Consider the following 16,382-nt stretch of genomic DNA (forward strand, 5'->3'; position numbering starts at 1 on the left):
TTATGTGTCAGATTTTATTCAAGATCTAAGCTAGCTTTGTGCTCATTTAAGACAAAGACTTATGAAAAATCCTATACCTTGGAATGAGAATCACACTAAGATTGTCAAGTTAGTCAAATCCAGAGTCAAGACCCTACCATGTCTTACCCTAACTGATCCAGAAGCCTTTAAGATTGTTGAGACTGACGCCTTAGACATAGGTTATGGTGGAATCCTTAAGCAAAAAGATGGTAACCAATAGAAGTTGGTTAGGTATACTTCAGGAACCTGGAATAATGCCCAACTCAACTACATTACCATTAAAAAAGATATTTTAAGCATTATTTTATGCATTTCAAAATTTCAAGATGATCTTTTAAATCAAGAATTTTTATTAAGAGTTGATTGCAAATCTGTAAAATTAGTTTTATAAAAGGATGTTAAGAATATAGCTTCTAAGCATATTTTTGCTAGATGGCAAGCTATTTTAAGTAATTTTGATTTTCAAATTGAGTATATTAAAGGAGAAAATAACTTCATCCCTGATTTCTTAACTCGTGAATTTTTGCAAGATTCACAAAATCATGACCCCCAAAAAAGAAAGACAACCTCTTAAGCCCATTAAGAAATCTCCAGATTCTAAGAAACCCCATTCAACTCTCTGTGAGAAATTCATGTCGCTTTATTGTGAGCATTTTGAAGCTGTAGCTTCCGGCAACTTTTCCAAAGATCTTATTCCTTCATAATCCCCTAAGCATTCCACTTCCCCTATCAAGGATAAAGCAAGTTTGAGTTATCTACCTTCCGTGGAGGATTCATTCCCCACAATTCCATCATTTATGGATACTAACCACTTTTCTGATGCTAACCTCTTATTTGGTTATCTCAAAAGTCTTTGTGATTTGCAAGAAAGGTGTAAGACTTTGGAAAAGAAACTAGAATTAGTTGAGGTTCAAACCTCTTTTCCCTTACTGGAGAATAAGCAATCCATCCCACTGGTGAATAAAGTAAAATTGAGTGAGGATGAGTGGAACAACTTTAAATTAAGAATGTATTTTCATAAGAAAGAGATGTTGTATTCTCTCAAGCAAGATGCCTGTTTTCTAATCTTTGAAAAGGCCAAGGTCTTAGTTGAAGAAAAACAAATTTTTATTTCAGCTTATCTCCAGGATCTTCACATCTATCTCTCAGCCACTCCTGGTCTTCGGGTCCCAGGTTTAAAATTGGTCAAGGATAAGGAATTTGATGATTCTAAAATTTTGTAGAAATGTCAAAGAACCCATTCTTTACTAGCAAGGCATTAAGCAAATATCTTGCAATTTCAATAGGAACTTTACAATCAGTCGGGTTTGTATTGACTTAGAGTATTATCTACCGATCATCCTCTCTTTTAAGAATAAGGATTTAATCCTAACTCCAGACTTACTTTTGGATTATGGTTTAGTCCATCAATTGGTTTTCTCATATCCTAATCAAGTCAATAATTTTGGAAGAAAGGTAGCCCTAGGGTTAATTCAAGGTTTTAAGATGAATAAGAAGTATGCAGATGCCATCATCATCAGCAAAGCTCCTGAGTGGTTATCTGATGGTAGTCTTTTACCTGCACAACATAATATTTCTTTACACTATTAGAACAGAAGACCAACACTGTTGTCTTGTCCCATCGAATTTTCTAATATTTGTGTTAAGCCCCTTATTAATCAGATCAGGCACTGGAGAGCCATAATTATTAGCAGAGATTTTGAAGCATTTTCAAAGAATATGAGTTATCTCATTGCTGCAGATCTTTTTCATTAAATTTTTTCAATAAGAGAATTGATATATATATGTGTGTGGGGGGGGGGAATTGTGGTTAAGTGGCAGTTGGATTATGGGAACAATAATAATAATAATAATAGTTTATTGTATAGGTTTTAATTTAATTTATTTAAGTATATAAAGAAATAAACGTATGGGTAATATTAGGAAATAAAATGAATTTTACAATAATTTGGAAACTCAATAAATTAATTTATTATTGTTTAGTAAGTTGAAAATAATATTGGGTAGTAATAATAATAGCATGAGAAATTAATTAGGATCCCTAATACTAAATAAAATATTTGTAGGATTGCCAAATTTTTTACTTTTAGATAATTGTGTATGCTATTATGTTAGGTGAGAAGGAAATTCGCCAAGCGAAATTCGCCAAGCTAAATTCTTCAAGATTTTGTGTGTTTCTTCAAGGTAAGGGAAATTAATGTAGATTTTGTAAAAGAAATAATTTTCTTTTTATATTGTATTTTGAAATGTGTAAAAATATTACATGGATCAAATATGTGTTTTGTATGAAAATTATATTTGAGACTTTTCTTTATTTATGAAAAAATGAAAAATCTTGGAGGTATGATATTTTGTTTTGTAAGTTTGAATTAATGAAATAAAGTGTTTGACTTTGGATTATATGACCATAGTCAACAAGTTATAATTGTTAACATTTTCGGCCATAGTCAATGAGTTATAATAGTTAATATTATATGACCATAGTCAACGGGTTATAATAGTTGACCTTATGGCTCTAGTCAATGGGTTATAATTGTTTACTTTTGGTTTTGTTCACTTTAAATGGAACAAATTTGAAATTAGTTACTCATTTGTGAAGTCTCACCTAATTGGGCACCATTTGTTATTTGATAATTAGAGTAAAGATATTTTGAAAGCATTTGATTTGGTTTTGAAGAGAAATTGTTTTGAAATGGATATGAGAAAGTTTTGTTGAAAAGTTTGAATGTATTAGTATTTTGAACTCAAAAGTTTTTATGAAAATAAGTATATGTTATATCTTCTATTTGCAAGCATGATTGAAAATGTTTGATTCATGAAATTGTATTGATGTTTCTTATTGAGCTTTAAGCTTATGTGCCTTCGTTGATAATTTTCCAAGTACTCTTAGTTCAGGTGAGGAGTGATGGCTAGGCTGAGGAATTTTTCTTTGTTAGGATTTTGGTTCAAACTTTATTTTGGACATTGTTTAAATATTAAAATTTAATTTTTGTTTAAATTATTTGAATTTGGAGTTATTTGGGCAATAACACTTTGATTAATGTATTAGTTTTTTTTTTTTAAAAGTTGATACTTGAAGATTTTAGAATTTTGCCCTACTACTCTGAACAAGAATTTGGTAATTGGTAAATTTTCAATTACAATATGAATGTTTGTGTCATTTTCACTTTGAGTCTTTGGGTTTAAGGTGTGAAATGACTGTCATGCCCTTGAAGTGGGGTTTGGGGCGTGGTAGAGTGGTATCAAAGCCGATCACCGACCTCAGTGTGGGGTTTGTTTGGTCATATAAGGGTGTTTGTCTGTTTGACCCCACAATCTCGTGGGACACAACGAGGATGTTGTGTCTGCATGGAGGGAAAGGGTGTTTGTGATATCCCACATCGGATAGAGGGGAAAGTTCTTGACGCTATATAAGTATGAACTCCTCGTAACCCTATAGACGCTTTTTAAAGTCGTGAAGACCTTTTTGGGTTCAAAGCGGACAATATCTGCAAAATTGAATGCGGGTCGTTACGAGTGGTATTGGAGCACTAGGTTATGATTTTGTTGGGAACTTGAATTGGTTAAATTAGGTATAGATGAGTGACATATTAGTTTAAGTTTTGGTTTTATTTAATATAAGTTATAATGTTTGGAGGTTGTCTTGTGATGATTGGTTATAGAAATATGTTAATTGACTTAGTACTCCCTAATCTTCAAGATTTTGGTGATAGATTTGTTAGCTTCTTGCTATGTATATGTTGATTGTTTTAGGAAAAGTGTGACTTTCCACATTTCTAGTAAGCTTGAGTTTAGTTTTGAGGGAAAACATGTTATTAGACCATTGTGTATGATCTTAGATTTATGGGTCTGTTTCTTGCTTAGGAAATGTTGTTAAGGGTTTTATGCCTATGTGGTGCGAAATGGAAAAGATACTATGTTCTATTATTGTTCAGTTGATAAAGGTCTAGTAAAATAATCTTAGTATTCGAGAGGTCACTTAGGAAGTAGATGAAGAGATAAGAGAAAAACATTTTCATTTATTTCAAGACTCATGTATGTCAAGTTTAGAAAACTAAACTTCTGTTAAGGAGGGGATGATGTAATGCCTCAAACCTAATTTAGGGGTAAAATCGTAATTTAGAAATTATTAATTAATTAAAGTAATTTAATAAGGGTAGAAAGGTCTTTTCGTATTAAAAACCCCTAGATATAAATTAGATTTTTCCTACATTCTCTATTCAGAAAACCCTTTTACACATAGATCAGAAAGATCAGAGAGCATAGGGCTAAAAATTTGGAGGTTTAGGGTTTGAATATCAATTTTTTCAGGTAAGATTTTTAATCCTTAAATTAATATTTTATATTCATTAATTAGTTTTGAACAATTTAGATATTCTTTGGAATATCTCAATTTTTATTAGAGTTTGTTTAATTAATTTATAGGTAAAAAAATTAAAAATTTATTAACATAGTTTGATTTATTAATGGAGATCAATAGATTTTGATTACTCAAATGAATAGATCTAAAAAAATAATAGTAATAAATAAATAAAATAAGAGTAACGTGATTTTATGGAACAGTGAAGAAATAATAATAATAATAATAATAATGTAGATGTGTGTCGTGTAGCAGAGGGTTTAAAAGAAAAAAAAATGATGCGTGTAGGCGTCCAAGAAAGAGAGAAACAAAAGAAGAAGATGAAAAAAAAAAGTGTTATTATTATAATAATAATAATGGGTGTAGTTGGTGGCTTTGAGTAATGGTGTTGAAGGATCTTTGAAAGTAATAATAATATATATATATATATTAGGGTGTGGGGGTGAAATTGTGGTTAAGTGAAGTTGGATTATGGGAACTATAATAATAATAATAATAATAGTTTCTTGTATAGGTTTTAATTTAATTAAGTATATAAAGAAATAAATAGTGAGGGTAATATTAGGAAATAAAATGAATTTTACAATAATTTGGAAACTTCAGTAAATTAATTTATTATTGTTTAGTAAGTTGAAAATAATATTGAGTAGTAATAATATCAGCATGAGAAATTAATTAGGATCTCTAGTACTAAATAAAATATTTTTAGCATTGTCAAATTTTTTACCTTTAAATAATTGTGTATTTATGTTAGGTAAGGAGTAAATTCGTCAAACTAAACTCTTCAAGATTTTGTGTGCTTCTTCAAGAAATTAATGTAGATTTTGTAAAAGAAATAATTTTCTTTTTATATTGTATTTTGAAATGTGTAAAAATATTACATGGATCAAATATGTGTTTTGTATGGAAAGTATATTTGAGAATTTTCTTTGTTTATGAAAAAATGAAAAATTGTGTAGGTATGATATTTTGTTTTGTAAGTTTGAATTAATGAAATAAAGTGTTTAACTCTACATTATATGACCCTAGTCAACAGGTTATAATAGTTGACCTTATGACCCTTAGTCAATAGGTTATAATTGTTGACTTTTGGTTTGTTCACCTTAAATGGAATAAATTTGAAACTAGTCCCTCATTTGTGAAATCCTACCTAATTGAGCATCATTTGTTATTTGATAATAAGAGTAAAGATATTTTGAATGCATTTGATTTGGTTTTGATGATAAATTGTTTTGAAATAGATATGAGAAAGTTTTGTTGAAAAGTTTGAATGTATTAGTATTTTGAACTCAAAAGTTTTTATGAAAATAAGTATGTGTTAGATCTCTTATTTGCAAGTATGATTGAAAATGTTTGATCTATGAAACTGTATTGATATTCCTTATTGAGTTTTAAGCTCATGCCCCTTCGTTGATAATTTTTCAAGTACTCTTAGTTTGGGCGAAAAATGATGGTTAGCCTGGAGAATTTTTCTTTGTTAGGATTTTGGTTCAAACTTTATTTTAAACATTGTTTAGATGTTAAAATTTAATCCTTGTTTAAATTATTTAAATTTGGAGTTATTTGAACAACAACATTTTGATTGATGTATTAGTTTTTTTTTTATTTAAAGTTGATACTTACAGATTTTAGAATTTTGTCCTATTACTCTGAACAAGAATTTGATAATTGGTAAATTTCCAATTACAATACTAATAATGTTTGTGTTGTTTCTATTTTGAGCCTTTGGGCTTGAGGTGTGAAATGACCATCATGCCCTTAGAGTGGGTTTTGGGGCGTGACAGGTAGTCTTCCTCGGGTCCATCTCCCATGAATTGGTTGTCTTCCTCAATAACCAGGACTTAGTTTGTGTTTGTTTTTTGGCTTAATAGAAAAAGCCAAATATTTAACTTTTTCTATTCAGCCAAAAAACAAACACCACCTTAGTGTCCATTTTTTATTCTAATTCCTAAGTTTTTTCTTATAAAAATTAGGGTTGTGTTTTCTTCCCAAAAAATTTGAAGGAAAATGTTAGGAAAAGAAAATAGGGAGCAAAAACATATAGAATGAAAAAATGGTAAAAGGAAAACAAAAAATAGATTTGAAATCAATAAATTATTTTTACATATTTTTTTAACTTATTTAATTTATTTTAAATCTTCAATATGAAAATTAAATAATTTGAAAATGTATAAGTTTTTAATTATATTTAATTTTTTTAGTATTTTTTATCAAATAATCAAACATAAAAAAAATCATTTTCTTTAGCATTGTTTTTGCTTAGCACTTTTTGGAACTAAAAATAATCATAATAATTAGGGTTATGTTTGTCCTAGAGAGAAGGAAAATAGGGAGGATAATTAATAAATTATTTTTACGTATTTGAATGTATAAATTTTTAATTAATTTTTAATTTATTTTATTTTATTTGGTATTTTGTACGATAAAATCAAATATGAAAAAATTATTTTAACTTTATATATATATATATATATATATATATATATATATATATATATTTTGGGAACCATATCCAGGTGTACTTAAAATTTACAAAATCACTAAAAGATAAAAAATTTGAAGTGTTCGAAATACTAAAAACATTTTATATGATTACTATCAAACGGTTTCGTAGAATCACTATCAAATGAACTTGTAAAACGATTATCTTTATAAAAATGTTATTATTAAAATCACTTTTAAACTTGGTCAAAATTAGTTTAAAAATTATTTTTGAAATTTAAAAATCCGTAAATAATCACTTGATTAACAATTCTCGAGTTTTTTAAATTTTATAATGTATTATTAAAGTGCCGCCAAAATATTTTTATAGCCCTTCTTAAAAATATTTTGGATTAAAACACTAGATAATGTTTTTATTTAAAATCTTCCTATTTAAGAAGTTTTCAATAAAATTAATTTTTTTTTAAAAATAATTAAAAATATTATCAAACACGCTCTTACTTATTGAATATAAATATTAAAATAAAATAATAAATAAATGAATAAATTTGGAATTATTTTGGAACTTTTATCATTATCCTTATTCTTGTTGAGATTTGTCCCATAAATGACTAGCCTATCTTATTTTCAAACTTCAAATGAAAAGGCCCCTTAATTTTTCAATTTCATAATTACAAAATAATTAAATTCGAAACGATAAATTCAATAACATTTTTCAATTATTATTTATCTTAAAAACACCACACGTCATCCAGGTGGCACCATTTAATTGGCTGTATGCCATTAGGAAACCGTCTCCCTTCCGCATGCACATTGGCACCATCATATTTGTCTTCGAGTCGCAGAGGTTCTTCTTAATCATCTAAAATTATGAGAAATTTTAAAAAGTTGTAGAGGGACAAAAGTTAGGCAGAGATTAAGGAGGTTTTAGCTAACTACCTTATTATTATTATTATTATTATTATTATTATCATCATGAAAAATAATTTTAAAAATTTTAAAAATATTTAAGAAAATATTTTTTTAATATTAAGATTATGTTTGATTTCTAAAAAATATTTAAAAAAGAAAAAAATTTAAAAGAAAATGATTTTTTCATGTTTGATTGTCATATAAAAAATATAAATATAAAATAAAATATAATTAAAATTAGTTAAAAATTTATATATTTCTAAATTATTTAATTTTTATATCGAATAATTAAAATAAATAAAATGAGTTTAAAGTAGTAAATAAAAATAATTTATCAACTTTTAACATATTTTTTATTTTTATTTTTGTATTTTTCTTCAAAATAAATTTTATAGAAACCAAATATAACCTAAATAAAAAGGTGATAAGGATAAAAGATTTTATTTTTATTTTTCTATTTAAAAAAAGGTTGAGGGAAGTATATATTTTTAATTAAAATTTATTTTTCTCAAATTTTTTTATTTTTTTTATTTATTTTTCTTCTTTATTCTTTTCTTATATAACAATAACTAACTTTCATTTTCATACTATCATTAAAGTTGTCGGCGTTTGGTAAACCAATTTAAGAACTTAATATAACTTAATAACTTAATTTAAACCATCAAATAAAATAATTTAAAGTAAAAAAATCAACTTTAATTAATAAGTAAAAATAATTAGCTTATTCTTAAATTCACACTTTATTTTATCTTTTTATTTTCATTTATCTTAATTATTACTATGATTTCTTTTACAATTCCATAATCTTTATTATTACTCGATTTCCTTTGCAATAATTATAATTTATAAAGATAAATATATTAATTTAATAATTTAGAATAAATTTTAAGTTAATATTTAAAGTAAAAATTAAATAATAAATTTTAAGTCGCATAATTTAATTTAAAATCAATTTAAGTCATTAAATAATAAATATTAAGTTTTATCAAACACTTCATCATAATCATTTCTAATTATATTTTCCGGGCATATAAAATAAATAAATAAAGTTTAAAAAAAATAAAATTAATATATCCAAATATTTTTCTAAATCCAAATCTTATAAAATAAATAAATAAATAAAAAGGAAAAATCGTTGGTTGGTAAAGTTTGTTTCGCTATCTACTTATCTCTTTAATTTCCTTATTTTTTGAAGAAAAAAAAACGTAATCCACGTAAAACGGAGAGAGGAGCATTTAGGATTGTGTTAGAACGAAAATGCCCTTGGGGAGGATGCAAATTAACAGAAATACTCAATTCCTTAGCTTTTGAGGTCTCCTCGTTACGCCGACTTCGTTTCCCGATAAAGACCGCTGTAAGTCCTCGTCTCCACATACACATACAAGGCCATCTGAAGGTGAGTTTTTGGGCCTGCGATTTTGTTTGTTTCCCAAGAATCACTGAGGAAGATCGGAGAAAACAATGTTGAGTTTTTGAATTTTGCATTTGTTTCTCGATCACTTTTGTGGAGGACTTTATTTTCTCAGGTCCTCACGATGATTTTTTTCTCATTTTCATTGGTCAATTTCCTGCGATCTGTGCCAGATTTTGAAATGTTTTCTGTGGCGACTCTTTCTATTTCGATTTTTTGGTTAATGCATGTTTAGATTTAGGGTTTTCTTTTCGACTCCCAACGTTTTTTTGCTTGGTGTGATGATTGAATTGGTAGGTTCGGGCACAGAACCGTTGGTGTTTGTGGAATATGTTGCGTGTTTGCTTTAATTTTTGTGTTCTTTGTTTCTAAATTCTTTATTTAATTGATCTCTTGCAGTTTAATTGCCCTTGAATATGGGTTTCAAAGCAGTCTATCGGGCATTGCAGGATGTGTTTCCTCAGGTATGAGTTCTATCTCAGTTGAAACATTCTGGATCATTTATTACTCCTTTAAATTTCCTACTTCTTACTATTTTTTAGTCATATTCTTGGCATGCTGATATTTATGGACCAAATAAGACTGAAGCTGGCCTCTCTTTTAAGGATACTTCGTAGTATGATTTTCTTACGTGCTTTCCAATTTGTCAGAATAGTTGGACATTTTGTGATTTTTTGGAAAATTTTATGAATTTCCAAGCTAGATTGTTTTTAATCTTCCTTTACCTCAGTCATTTAAAGTCTAAAAATTTTAGATTCCGCGCTTTGATAGATTTTAGAATGATTCGTGCAACCATCTACCCATTAATTATGATCTGGCATCAATGTTTGGTGAAATATAGTCTTGTTGCAGTTCTATTGTAAACTGAAGGCGTTTCTGATATTGATTTGCACAGGTTGATGCTCGACTGCTGAAAGCTGTAGCTATTGAACACTCTAAGGATGCTGATGCAGCTGTGGAATTTGTTCTTCACGATGTTCTCCCTTTTATGTCCCAACACCCCGGGTCTTCGGGTTCTTGCTATGAAAATCAGCTCCTTGAAGATTCATCATCTGGAATGGGTATTACTATTTTTTAATTGAGATAGGCTAGTCCAGGTCTAGTTTGAAGTGCTATTGAATTTGTGTTTGTTGAATGTGCTTTCCTGCTTCAACTATTTTCATGCAGCACCTTTTTTATCTGTGGCCTTTTTTTTTCATCCCATATCACTTGAACCAAAAAATTAAACTCAAGGATTATCTTCTTGTCTGTTGCTTGTCATACAATCAATTCGAATGGGGAAGATATTTGTTTGGTCATGTACTTGGGAGGCTCGTCATTCTGTGTATTGTTTGATTAACTTAAATTGTGCAGTTGAAGGTGAAGAGGAGAGCATTCCCACAGATCATCAACATGTAGTTGAAGAAGCAAAAGCAGCAAATGTAGACCTTTCAACAAAATCTGGATCAGTTGCAGATGAAAACCCCAATGATGATGAGGCAATGGATGGTTCTACAGCATTAGATTTCTATGATGCAAATGATGGTCATGATGAAGTATATGAAAACACTGAAAGTGAGGAATTAATTCCATTGGAACAAGGTCAAGATATTAGCTCGAAAGTAGGTCCTGGTAGGATCTCAAATGTTATAGCAATCACTCCATTGCATGCAGATGATGGGTGTGGTGATCTTGAATTAGCACTTGAAAAATATAAAACGAAAGATTTGACTCTATCACAAGATTTTGGGGACAGTGGTGTCACAAGTATAATTGATTTCCTCTTTCAAATCACACCAAAAACTTTAATTCATGAAGATGATAGTAAGGTTGATGGCTTGAATGATCCACATGCAGATTCAAAAGATTTGGATCTTCAAGACACTAGTGTCAACGCTTCCTCTGTCACTTCAAATGCTTCAATGCATGGAGATGGTATCATCAGCAGCTTGAATGATCAGCATGCAGACTCAGACTCTTTTAATGGGCCCGTGGCATGTGATTTTGACACAGTAACTCATAAAAAAGGGCAGGAAGCATCAGGTTTGGATGGCATCCAAGTCGAGATGATTCAAGTACCAGATACAGATGCTCCAGAACGTCTTCTCCAAGCAGAAATTGATTCTATCTCTTGTATTACTCATTGCGAGAAAGAAGAGTCAAGTGTTTCTTTTGATCATGATGCCAAACAAGAAGATGCCTTTGATATTGAAATGGTTGGTGACGTGGTTGAGCCTGTCTTGAACACTATAGTAACCCAATCAGGCCACATCTGTAGTACTGATTTTCTTGAAGAAATGATTGAAGATGCTAAAAATAATAAGGTAATACTGCCCTCAAACTGTGCTATTTGGTTTTTCTCATTTATGGTAAATTTACTGCAATTCCCAGATAGGGTTGGGTATTTTCAAGTAACATAGGAACAGTTTTGGCTGAAGTTTTAATTGAATGTCATCAGGTGTGATTTTCTGTTGGCTATTTATTTTAGATACACATGGACACAACCCCTGAACTTCAGATTCAAATTATTCATCTGTTGTGCAGAAAACATTATTTTCATCCATGGACTCAGTTATGAATATCATGAGAGAGGTAGAACTCCAGGAGAAAGCTGCACAACAAGCCAGGGAAGAAGCTGCTAGGGGAGGTTTGGAAATCCTCACCAGGGTGGAAGAACTGAAAGAGATGCTGCAACATGCGAAGGAAGCAAATGGAATGGTTGTGTATTTGTCAATCAGGAGATGCTATCTGATTTATGAGTTTCTCATATTCAGTCAAAATTCAACTAACGCAGAACTCTGTTTCCTTGTCCTTGCAGCATGCAGGAGAAGTGTATGGAGAAAAGGCCATTTTAGCAACTGAAGCAAGGGAGCTTCAATCTCGCCTACTCAGCTTGTCAGATGAAAGGGATAAATCTCTCAAAATTCTTGATGAGGTGCTTTTTAAATTTTTGCTACATCTATTTGCTAGTAACTCTTCTTTCATATGTATTTATCATGTTTTAGATTAGATCAAACTTTAAGTCACTTGTATCCATTTCATTCTTCAAGGTTTTAAATTTGAAATATTTGGCGGAGACCATGGATCTGTAGGTTGTTAATTGCAGGGATGGCAGGTGTGTACATATCCATTGGCCGCACCATTGGCTTATTGAACAGGCTTGTATCCTGTCCAATGTGGGTATTACCAGATTCTGAAAATAATCAATTGCTACTTGAACCCATGGTATATGTCCACCCTGTTTGCCATTAGGCTCAGACTTGGGTTGGGCTTGAATCTGACCTAATCTGAATGAACAGCCTCCATAGCTAGACAAAACTGATAAATGTTTATAAAAATTAGGAAACGACCATTGGGGCCTGACCCTTGACTGCATGGCCTGCTGATAAATCCTCTGAACCTGTTTCTCTAATACCCGATTTAAGCCTATTTTTTTCCCCATGAGAATCTAAACCACTAAAAAAAGGATGTGTTTTCTAACTAAAAGGGAATAAGGCTGGCCAAGTTCATAGTGTGTGCTAGCTGATCATCATAATGAAGATATAAAAGTTTAAACATTATAATCCCTGGCAAATGCCTCTTCCACATATGCTTGCTTATTTTCTGCAGATGCGTCACGCTCTTGAAGCACGGCTAGCAGCAGCAGAAGAGGATATCAAAGCAGCAGAGCAGGTAAAGTTTGAGAAGGAAGAGTCTGCCCGTAAAGCTCTTGCTGAACAAGAAGCCATAATGGAGAAGGTGGTCCAAGAGTCAATGATGCTAAAACAAGAGGCAGAAGAGAATTCCAAGGTAGCTGCTGTTTCTGCATACAGTTGTAATCTGGTACAACAGGTGCTGCTGTAGAAATAAGAAATTATACTAATTCTAACTCTATTTCCCAATATTTTCTTCAGTTACAGGAGTTTCTGATGGACCGTGGTCACATTGTTGATATGTTGCAGTAAGTTTCATTTTCATTTGTTTGAAGTTTCTTATGGAATGATTTATTCTCCAAAATACGAGACACTTCTTAGTTGATGGACCTCCAAACCTACCGATTGGCTTTGCTCATTTCTCTGCTTAGGGTTTAGTGTTTCCGTCTCCTTTTTTAAGGGGTTTTCCTAAGCTTCTGATAGTTTGATACTTGTGAGCTCAGGATTTGAGATATTCTCCCCTAGTCATGCTGTAGTCTCATCAGAATATCCCAATCTCCATTTCATGATCACATAAACATTGCTTAACCCATTTTGATTAAGGGTTTGCTTTGCAGTTCCTTGTTTGAGGCTGAACTCCTAAAAGGTTTTGAAATGTTGTTAACCCCTGTATGATCGAGAAAATCATAGTTGTCTTTTTCCTTCTGCAGAGGAGAAATCTCTGTTATTTGCCAGGACGTGAAGTTTCTGAAAGTGAAGTTTGACGATCGAGTTCCTCTCAGCCAGTCCCTCTCCTCAAGCCAGACTAGTTGCAAATTAGCCTCTTCAAGCTCCTCTCTGAAGAGCATGTCATCTGATCCCGTTCCAGTTCCAGCTCTAGCTGATGAATCCGAGACCCCTAAGCAGGCAAGCCCAACAGCCTCAGTTGGTGGCCAATCACCAAAGAAAAGCCCCGAGAGCGGAGTAAGAGATGACGACAAGGCACTTTTAGATGATGGATGGGATCTGTTCGAAAACGATGTCGACATATAGAGATGAAGTTCTCTTTATATTGTAGATAAGAGCAGCATAAAAAGAGCTTGTTGGACCTTGTTTTAGGTTATCGATCCTAGTCATAAGTTTGAAGTTTCTCCCCATTACCACATATGTGGATCGAATCTAGCATGAGTATATTTTACTAGAAGATAGCCCCGTATTGATTTGGTAGATTCCCTGTTTTTCAGATGCCATCTGTACAGTCTGGTCAAATAATAAGCTAAACATGTGATGTAGTGCTGAAGCACTCATAACACTTATTCTTATTTTGGGTATAGAAATGCATGGTACAATAATGCTAGTAATTTCCAATGGCTTTGTAAGTTGTTTACTTTTCCAATTAGAGCAAAATTGATTTGTGGGTAGAGGTAGTAAAGTTTGACACAAACACAAACTGTCACCTTATTTGTGGGGATGACTAGCTTTCTACTCTTCTTTTTCCTTTTATTTGCTTTGATTTCTCCTGACCTCCATGAAAACTACATTCTTTGCTTATGTTATGCTTGGTTGGGTCTTGAAAAGGTCTATGAAGGCTTAGTATTTAAGTGGAAACATGTTTGGAGAGATGAAAAGGATTATTTGGTCGACATTGAGACAATGCTCTTAAAAGGAAAATGATTGATTGGCTGAAATGGTTGGCTGATTTATTATGCTGACTGAACTAATGGCTCATCATGTGTACTAACTCCATACAATGTACCAAATGGGGGTTTTCCTGGAAGCTTCCTCAACCTCACAAATTTCAATTTGTGTTTTAGAACATGGAAAATGACTTGGGGGTGTTTGGTTTTTGGGTAAATAGAAAAAGTCATGTTTTTCTAAATAATAAATTCATTTTAATTATATCGATTAATATCAATGGATTAAATTTAATTGAATAAAAAAAAAAGTTAAATATTTTGACTTTTTTATTTAGTTAAAAAAATAAACATCAATTTAATCATATTTGATTTTAATTTAGAAAAAATATATATATAATTAAATTTGGTTAAAATTTTATATATTTTTAATTTTTTTTATGGAAGATATAAAATAAGTAAAATAAATTTAAAGTAATATATAAAATTAATTTATTGACTTTAAATTTATTTTTTATTTTTTTTCATTTTTTTTCTTCTTTATTTTATTTCCCTCACATTTTAAAAGAACCAAATTAAAACTATATGTAAAGAAAAATTATTTTATCATGTTTAGTTTTACTATTAAAAATATAAAAATAAATAAAAATAAAATAAAATAAACATAATTAAAATGAATTAGAAAGTTATGACTATGTTTGTTGGCTTCCAAAAAAATTGAAGAAACCGTAGGTAAAGAAAATAGAAAGAAAAAACAGAAAGAAAATAAAAATTAGATTTAAAATTAATAAATTATTTTTATATATTACTTTAAAATCATTTCATTTTTTTTTTCTCTTTTTTATGTCAAGATTAAATAATTTAAAAATATATAAATTTTTAACTAATTTTAACTATGTTTAATTTTCTTTTATATTTTTCATCATCAAATTAAATATAAAAAATTCATTTTCTTTAGTACTTTTTTTTTGTGGTAGTTTTCAATAACCAAACATCACCCATATATTTTCTAATTCTATAATCTTTATATAAAAAATTAAAATAACATTTAAAAATAATTTTAATAACTTTCAATTTTTTTTTTTCACTATTTCTTCCCTTCCACTTCTCCATTCTATTTCTTTCCCTGATTTTTTTTCTCTTTCAAATTTTCCGACAATCCAACATCAAATACTGTTTTTACTAGTTCAGATTGGCTTCAAAAATCCCACTATTCTCCTGGTTCAAGTTGACCTGGTCGTCATATGCTTAATAATTGCCAAATACTGTAGTGAAGACGATGTTTGATTAATCTACAAACCAAACAGATAACACGGCCCCCCAACAGAAGAGAAAAATCCACAAAGGATGGTGCAAAGTCAAAGACTTCAAAATTTGGTTAAGTCATACATTTCCTTGAGGTTACTCTTTTGGAAGATAGGAGAAGTTAGTAGTGGTTGACCAACTCAACCCCCTTTCCCCATTGTTTCACCATGATCAAGATCAACCACCAAGCTTTAAGAAACTAATGTGAGTAATCCTGGAGAGTTTGATGGATTGATGAGTTGGGGTGAGTTAGCCAGTGAGTTCGTCAAGGAGAAGAATGCCCTGCAGATCCTGGACATGTCAGGAATTTGTCGAATTTTGCAAGGAAAGAGGCATTGAGGGTCAGGTTTTTCCCTGAATGAGCTGCCAAATTTGAGGTAGTAGTCTGAAGGGGAGCCCATATCACATGTAATATATGGACACCAGTTTGGAGAATTTGCATCAAAAGGGTGTTATATTATCAGCTTTGTTTCTATTTTTACATGTATTTCACATAAAAACCAGACATTCCTGGCCTTTTCTCACTAGTCACTACCCTACTTTCTAACCAAAACAACACACTCATGCTTTACTCTCCACTGCCCACCTACAATTCCAAGGATCCAAGCTTCTTTCTCTCCAGAGAAGGCTCCATAGATGCCAAGCTGCAGACCAAAACTCAGTCATGCCAACAAAGGAGTATCACAGTGCACCTCCATATGATATAA

General features: G+C 30.7%; 1 protein-coding gene across 8 annotated transcripts; it reads left to right on the forward strand.

Moving 5' to 3' along the window:
- Positions 1-8,926: 8,926 nt before the first annotated feature.
- LOC100264786 (uncharacterized) lies at positions 8,927-14,104 on the forward strand. Of its 8 annotated transcripts, none has more exons than XM_010653831.3 (10): positions 8,984-9,131; positions 9,546-9,610; positions 10,042-10,207; positions 10,500-10,892; positions 10,983-11,449; positions 11,670-11,843; positions 11,944-12,060; positions 12,735-12,914; positions 13,019-13,065; positions 13,468-14,104. In XM_010653831.3, exons 2-10 carry the CDS (start codon positions 9,563-9,565, stop codon positions 13,787-13,789), a joined length of 1,914 nt encoding a protein of 637 aa, XP_010652133.1. In that variant the 5' UTR covers positions 8,984-9,131; positions 9,546-9,562; the 3' UTR covers positions 13,790-14,104. The 8 variants fall into 8 exon arrangements, with proteins under 8 accessions (XP_002276508.1, XP_010652132.1, XP_010652133.1 ...); XM_059737842.1 differs by having other exon boundaries at positions 8,995-9,261; XM_059737843.1 differs by having other exon boundaries at positions 8,995-9,089.
- The last annotated feature ends 2,278 nt before the right edge of the window (positions 14,105-16,382 follow it).

The sequence above is a fragment of the Vitis vinifera genome, chromosome 7 (assembly GCF_030704535.1).
Source record: "Vitis vinifera cultivar Pinot Noir 40024 chromosome 7, ASM3070453v1".
NCBI lineage: Eukaryota > Viridiplantae > Streptophyta > Magnoliopsida > Vitales > Vitaceae > Vitis > Vitis vinifera.